Source organism: Oryzias melastigma, linkage group LG11, assembly GCF_002922805.2.
Source record: "Oryzias melastigma strain HK-1 linkage group LG11, ASM292280v2, whole genome shotgun sequence".
NCBI classification, from domain to species: domain Eukaryota; kingdom Metazoa; phylum Chordata; class Actinopteri; order Beloniformes; family Adrianichthyidae; genus Oryzias; species Oryzias melastigma.
This window is the reverse complement of record NC_050522.1, coordinates 8,841,498-8,849,631: the sequence shown is the minus strand read 5'-3', so window position 1 is coordinate 8,849,631 and position 8,134 is coordinate 8,841,498. Positions and strand designations below refer to the sequence as shown.

At 36.2% G+C, this 8,134-nt stretch overlaps 1 protein-coding gene across 6 annotated transcripts in view; it reads left to right on the top strand.

The window, feature by feature from the left end:
- ppp1r9a (protein phosphatase 1, regulatory subunit 9A) overlaps positions 1–8,134 on the top strand; it is an 80,699-nt gene that overhangs the window by 40,410 nt on the left and 32,155 nt on the right. For all 6 annotated transcript variants that reach the window (XM_024299024.2, XM_024299048.2, XM_024299032.2 and 3 more), the window contains exon 5: positions 2,485–2,589. In XM_024299024.2, the coding sequence (XP_024154792.1) occupies positions 2,485–2,589 (105 nt within the window). The remainder of the gene's footprint in view (positions 1–2,484; positions 2,590–8,134) is intronic.

Sequence of the window (8,134 nt, the reverse complement as noted above, 5' to 3'; positions counted from 1 at the left end):
TTTTTTTCGGATCATTAATAAAGCTTATAAAGTCAAAGATTTGCTCAGTATTTGAAGTTTGTGTCGTTCAAACTTTCTCGATTTAATGTTAGCAATGAAACTTTACACAGTTCATTTACTGTCATCAAAGTATCTCAGCCATACATTCACAAACATGACCAATGAGACATAAAATTAATTCTAAATATGGCGTATACTTGTAAAGCCCTTTTTTACCTTTCTTTAATTGAGAGGATCAAAGAATTGAGAAAAAAAACAAATGAATCAAATTGATCAAGGCTCTGGTGAAATGAATCGAATCAGTTCTGGAAATTATTATCGATACCCAGCGCTAGTTGGAAAAAATAGGATTTAAAATGTGTTTCTCAAGAGGGTACCGTTTATAGTCGAAACTTAAGAATTGTAGGCAGTTTCATAGAGCATTAAATCTTTTTTCATCTAAAAGTGAAATTAAATATTACAAAATTTATGTTTTTTTTTCAACTTAATTTAGTTTTAAGCTCCAAAAAGTAGTCGTTTTTAATTAGGGAATTAAACAGTATTAAATATTATAATATATCATGTTTTTTGTCATTTTGTTTCTAATTTATCATTTCTGTGAATTTTATCTCTGAACCCATAAAGTTAGTAATAAACTTTAATCCTACTGTTTTTTCATTTGAAAACTTTATTTTTTGGAGCTCATGCTCTCCACAGACAGAGGAGGAGGGGTCACGCACATTTTCCCCACGCCATTACTTCTGCTGCTATCGGGCCTTCCTGCCTCTTGCTGAGTAGGCTTAATGGTGTGCTAACACTCTCACTTCCTAGCAGGGAGATAGATGACGTTGTCTGCTTCATCTGTGGCTGTGTTAGGATCAGATGGTGTTCACAAAGTGATGGGAGGGTGGGCGGCTTTTTTTTAGTACATTTTCCTATTTATCTTTTTGTTTTTCTTTTACAGCTTTCATTGAGAAAGATAAAATGCTTGGGTTTGGTCTATTGACTGTATATGAGAACTGGACTGAGTGAGTGGGACGTAGAAAATGGTTTACTTTCAGCTCCAACCAAATAAAGTCAGACAGTCAGTAAGCAGTGATTGGTCTGAATCCACCTTTCTATGGCAACCACTCCCACCAATCAGGAGGGAGCTTATTGGAAGGCCACACCCCTACCAGTTGGAACCAGGCTCAGGAGATCCCGTCAATCTAAAGCTTTGAATGTTTGACGTTGGGGGCAGCTTTTATTGAGGCATCTGATTGGTCGGTTTAAATAATTCTAAGGATTTTTGGAGCCAGTAGGTACTTCCTGTTTTTTTCAAACTCAGTCCAGTTCTCATATACAGTCAGGCTTCCACATTTTATTCCCACGTTTGAAGCTAACCTGAATGCCTCAAATGTTGCAGTTCCACAAATGACCACTGGAGTCATTTCCCATCTTATAAAGTCAAGCTTGACACCAAAATGTATGTCAAACATTTTTGTTGTTTATTTTCTATTAATGACAACTGTTAGATGTCTTTTTTTGGTCAATCAGTTTTGCAGTTGTGTAGTGGTTAGCGCTCTCACCTCACAGTAGCTGCTTTCCATCGACTGTGAAATTACACAAATTTAATTTTGGATAGTAAATTCTCCTAATGGAAACACATCAATTTAGAGAAACTCATATTTATTGATAAAAAACTGTTTTTGCGCTTATAGGAGGTGGGTTTTGAGGCGTATCAAATTTGACATATTTCACAAAAAAATTGAATTAAATGATTCACGTGATCAACAAAAGCAGAATAAGACGCAGACGTCTCCTTTGATGGATGATGAGCTCTAGTTCCGTGGCTAAAATCTGAATGTGTTTGCTGCAAATAGAGGTATTTTTCACATCCGTCACCGCGATTTTGAATTATTTATTGTTGGTCTTAGTTTATTCACATAATTACTAATTAAAACAGCATAATTGTGAAATTGTGTTTTTTTTTTTTTTTACTAATATTTTACTAATATTTTCTTAAGTTTTAACTAAAATAAATATGACTTTTTGTTTTTTCAAACAATACTTCACATTTTATTTGAAATCTCTGAGTTTAGACTGTTTGTCTTAACCTAAACACAGCTTGTGCTTCAACGTTTTTTTCATCTGCGGTTCAATTTTAGGCCCTAAACTCATGCGACCTCCCATCACTTCCAGATCACAGGAGAAGCCCCAACCGGGTTGCGGCCCGGAGGCAAAAGCTCCCCTCCTTGTCCTCATAAGCTTCCTCTTGAGTCTCATCTCTGCGTCTCGATTGGGCAGTGGTCTGGAGCTAACATCGGGGAAATTTGTGACAGAAAGAAACAACAGTCTGCAGTAATTCAGAAAATGATTGGAACTTGCATCACATTTGTGTAGTTTTTGTGACGCATCAGTGTAACTGTGACACATTTGTGTCCCTATTTTCTAGCCCTCACACTTTTATTTTGAACAGACCCAAGCTCACATATGATGTTTGAACAATACTGTTTTTTCGTTCAGGATCAAGGTGAACGACCAGATCGTGGAGGTGGATGGGACCAGTTTGGTGGGAGTGACCCAGAGCTTTGCTGCGTCTGTCCTCAGAAACACATCAGGAGTAGTTCGGTAAGAAAAACTCCTGCACACACTGAAAAAAGTGAAACAACATGTAATTTATTTCATTTAAAAAGATTAGCTTTCATTAAATTCAAATAATGAGTTGATGTTTTACTGAACTCAAAAAAGTTTGATATATTTAGATTTATTTTGTGATTTTTTTTAGCAATGATAATATAAGTTTTCTTCTTTCTGCTTCTTTTCATTTATTAACTGTTTTATGTTTATTTAGTATTATTTCATGTATTTTTACTAAATAAAATAAAATTGATAAAAAAATGATAAAAACTAATATTTTTAAATGTAACAATTTATAGAACTTTTAATACTTTATGTTTCACTTTTTATAGTGCAGGAATCTCAACATCTCATTTCACCAGCACTTTTTAACAATACAGAAACACAAATATAATATATATTTTTACATTTTTATGACACTAATTATATTTTTACCTTTAATTCTTAGTTGTTTTTTTCGTTTGTTTTTTATAGTCATTTTAAGGCACCATATAAATGCATAAATCACTCTTTTAAGCAACTATAAAATCATTTATAGCTTTACCTTAAGGTTCACATTCAGTTTTCACAGTTCTACTGTACCTGATGGCCCTTAAAGTCATAAAACAATTTCATGTTTTTGGCTTGTTTTCCACTCTGACTACTCAGAAAAACTGTTTTTTTTTTTAGACCAAGATCTTCATTTAATGTTTTAATGTTTTCTAATAGCAAAGAGTTAAAAATTAATAAAATGTATTTTTAAGGGTTTAATTTAGGCTGATGACTCCCTCATGCACCTGCTTAATGTTATGACTCTTTGCTGTGTACATTTTCATTGATGGAGCATCTGATACTTTTAAACAAGAGTTCTTTATTACACTTTTTTTGATAGATTGATTGATCCGGTTTATTTCAAGCATAAATTGTGGACAATAGAAGACAAGAAAGTCACACAGGTTTATTAAATTTAGTACAGAAATAATGAAATGCACTAATTCAAAAAAAAAAAAAAAGACACACTTAAGTCACAGTTGATTCATTAAATATCGTAAAAAAAGGAGTGGGAAGAAGCAAATTTATATTAGTTACTTCAATTTAGTTCCTTCATTTCACAGTTTTCCATAATTTTTGTAATCTGGTTCTGATCAAATCAAGTAATAAAATTGAGTTCTTATTGATTAAGCTCAGAAAACATTATTTCATGATTTTAAAGTTGTCTAGGTGTTCTAAACGGTGGAGTAGTGGTTAGTCCTCTTGTCTCACAGTGAGAAGGCCCTGGTTCAAGTCCTGGCTGGGTCCTTTCTGTGTGGAGTTTGCAAGTTCTCGTGGATGGTTTTGTCCATAAACATGCTTCATTGATGATTCTAAATTGCACCAAGGTGTAGATATGAGTTTGTGTGGTATTGGTGCCCTATGACACACTGGCCCAACAGTAGCTGGGATAGGCTCCAGCAACCTCAGACCCCAAAAGGGGTCAGAAAAGGGATAGTCTGGGTGTTCTACTTTGCTCTGCTTGACATATGTCACGTTTCTTGTCTTATAAACACTAATGCACCAAGATAAAATCTGTTTTCACTTTTAGAGATAACTCATAGCGTTGGTTCCAACATTCATTGACGGTTTGGTAAAAGAACAGCCTCAAAATAAACGTAAATTCCTCTTTAAAAAACAGAACGTAACATGTTTTCAAAGAAACTTAACTCCACGGAAATCATTGATTTACAACATTTTTAGTTCTAGTTTTTCAGAAAACCACGAATGTTTTACCCGTCTGTCTTTAAAAATGGTAAATCAGCCCCGATCTCCGACTTCTAAGAAAACTGGCATGAATTAGTGCTGCTGCCAGGATGCAGAAGTGCCTCAAAGCAGCCCATTGAGCAGCCATGATAGTGTGACAAGCGGACAGATTCCTCGGGTGTTTGATAGCTGAGCAGCTTCTGTTGGCTTCAAGCGCTTGGAAGCAGACAGTCCACGCACGCACGCTGTCACGCTCAAAGTACGACAGTACAGCTTTAACTGTCCTTGGCAAGCGCTCGCCACCCCAGCCTCCGACTGTTTTTTTCACTCCTTTTCTGTTTAGCTTAATTCATTTGGTTTTCAGAGCTACATAGGTTCAAAGTCTTTGTAATTCCCCCTTTTTATGACGTTTTCTGTCAGTTGTATTTCAGTAGTAGTGGAAAGATAAATGTTTGAGTAGAAATGCATTGTTGGTAGATAGCTGGCAGCATGTAGAACAATGTCAGCCCAGTCTGCAGGCGCGGCCGATGCTGTTTGCTAAGCTAATATTGACAGTGGAAGGTTTCCACTCCAGGATGTGACCGTGTGGGACGCAGCCTTGAACGAGCTCCGGGTGTCACCTGCCTGCATATTTAGCAAGTTCAGAGAGATTAATTATAGAAGTTAAGGATGGGTTCCTACTGTACCTTTTAGGGACAATATAGCACCTGGTGGTGACTCTGACTGCTCATTGTTTTCCACTGTCTCCTTCCATCACTCACAGCACCTCCTCCTCTTTAGTAAATCCTTCCTCCACTCTGTCTGATCACCAGAGGTTTATGGCCAGCTGTCCTAGATTTGCAGTTTTAGCTATATTTAACCATGACTTTCAGCTGCTAACCATCCAAGCTTTTAATCAGGAGGCTCCCATCATCACTCCAATGAATGCAAAAACTGTAATTAATTAGAAAAAATGAACAGGTAGATTTATCCTGAACATGTTTTTGTGATATCCTTCCAGTTTACTATTAAGCTACATTCACACCGTCCTCAATAATTCACATTAAAGTGACACTTTCAATGAAAAGTCTCTGTAGAAGCACGGTTGTGGTTACCACATTTAAAACTCGTACCATGAACATTTTTGCGTTCTACATACTAAACACACAGCTAATGAACACACGTTGAAAGTTACACCAGGTCCGATTTTGACCAATCAGAGACTCAGAAGGATGCTGATGGATGGCGTCACTATAGTTCACAGAAGTGCCAACTGTTTGAATTGGAATAGAGCTGTGAAAGAAAAAAACCTGGAACGAGATTCACGAGATTTGCACCAACTAAAGGTGCGAAATACGCTAGTAAAGAGTAGAAAAAGTACAAAAAACAAAAAGCCCCTCCCTGCTGTTGCAGTGTGAACACCTTGGGCTAAATATACATTCAGGAATACACGTTTTAGACTCTTTTTGAATGTGTGTTCCATGCCAAGTGTGATTAAAAGCAAAAGGATCTCCTTCAGATATTTTTTGTAAAAGTGATATTCTGGATAGACCGATTAAATTCTGTCAGTTGTTGATTGAATTCATGGCATGTTTCTTTGCTATATTTGAATAAATGATGAATCAAGTTTTATCTTAACTCAATTCTCTTAACTAAATATAATTGTCGACATTTTTTGAAGCTTTCATCATGGCTAAAAGTGTACTCAAACCTGTTTTTTCACCCTATTTCTCTTTTATTCACCTCCTTTTATCATTCAAGTCTTATCTCTGCTTGTCGGCAGCCAGGAGTGTGCTGTTCTCATTAAAAAGAAACAGCAACCTGGTGTTTTTTCTTTTAAAATGACGTTGCAGTTTGCATTAAAATGACCCAATAGAGACTTTTAGTCAGTGTAAAACATTTTAAAGAATTATTGATCCAGGAAGTCCAAATCTGTGAATATCTTGCTAGCTTATCTTATCTTATCTTATCTTATCTTAGCTTAGCTTAGCTTATCTTGGCCAAACTTATCTTATTTTAGCCAAATTTAGCTTAGCTTAGCTTAGCTTAGCTGAAGTGTTTTTGTGCGCCTCCTTCTCAAACAAGCGCTCCAAAAACATGGTGGAGATCCATTCACTTCTAGTAGAGTATTCTTCTGAAATAATGAGCTTGAAATATGAAGCATTAATTATGATAAGAATAAATTAAATGCCCAAAATTGATCAGGAGACAAAATCCGATTTTAATCAAGTCCTCAGTCACATGATTGGATCGGGACATCCCTAATATGAACTCAAGACTCTAAGAAGAACTCTGAGTTCCCATTGTTTGTTCATGGAGCTACATTGGACATAATGCTATGTTAAATTATTCAGAGTTTGTAAAAAAGCTGAAACTGTTGTACCAAGTGACATGTTTTTTTTCAATAAGTACTGCAGCTCTGGCTTGAGTCATCTACAAGGGGGCTAGATGTGATTTAGCCTCAGGCTCAGATATTCCTCTTCAAATGCATCCGTTATTTCTGCTTGAGTCATCTTAACCAAGAAAATGCAGCCTTTTACCTCTGATTTATTCAAGTTTTTTTGATTATTTTTTTACTCTGTTTATAATTTGATGGCGCCTCCTCTTGGAGCTTTGAACATAATGAGCTAACATAGATAAATATGGAAAGATATCTATGTAAAATAAAAAAAATAATAAAATTAATAATAAAATAAAACAAATTAAATATTAAAATTTAATAAAATTAGATAATAATGAAACAATAATAAAATTAATACAAATCAGGAAAAGACCACTGACAATGCTTTGAAAATAGATCAAGATGATTAGAGTGGGAATTTAAAAGTTATGAAATTTGTGAAATTGTCTCTTTCAAGTTTAGGTGAAGGATTCATTCTCTTTAAGACATAGCTGCCCACGGTTAAGCAGACACATCTGCTCCCTCCCTCAAAGCCCTGTCAGCTCCGTGCCACTCATCGAAAAGACAGGCAGAATGTGACAGCAGGATCATTTTCTGCATCCTTGCATTAGAAGTTTATTTCACTAATCTCTCAGAATTGCACGATTTCATCTTGCCACGTTTCGGCGCCGCTTGGCGTATTGTGTTAGAACCATGTCTGTTCTGGTTGGAGCCAGTAGCATAAACCGAATTTGAAGGCTTCTGCAGTTTAGCTGATCCGGCCCCCCATGCGGCTGTCTCAGTTTGAAGCAGTCTCCCGTTGCGTGAGAAGAAAGTCTTGTTTCCAGGCCAGCAACTCCTCAGACCTCCTCGCTGTCCATGGGCTTGTTCTTGTGAAGTACCTCACTTAGCCTCTCCTTCCTCTGTTTATTTTTTCATAATTTTTTACTCTCCCTCTGTGACCTGCCCTTCAGTTGTTCCTTCACATGTAGATCAAGTACTGCTCTCTGCTGGAGCGTAAGCCATTTTTCTTCCTGGCCTTTAGAAATATATGAAGGAGCTCAGGGGAAATGAATTCACTTAATTAGTTTGTATCTCGATTCCATTTTTATTCTTCTTTTCTTTCTCCTCCTCTCATTGTGGAGCAAAGAAAACTGAAATGTACTATAATGACTGTAAATGAGAACTGGAGCGAGTGATTGGTCCATAGCAGTGTGACTCATTGTTTCTATGGCAACCACTCCTGCCAATCAGGAGTGAGCTAGTTTGAGGTCCACACCCCTTCCACTTAAGAAAATCTGTAATGAAACGTTTAAAACCACATAGATCCACATAATTATTGGAGGCATCTGATTGGTCAGTTTATTTCTTAAATAATTTGCACTGCGGAAAAAAATGGGGGAAAAATTTGAATTATCAAGATGTTAAAAAAAAGGTATCAGAGCAAGAAAGTTTATTCTG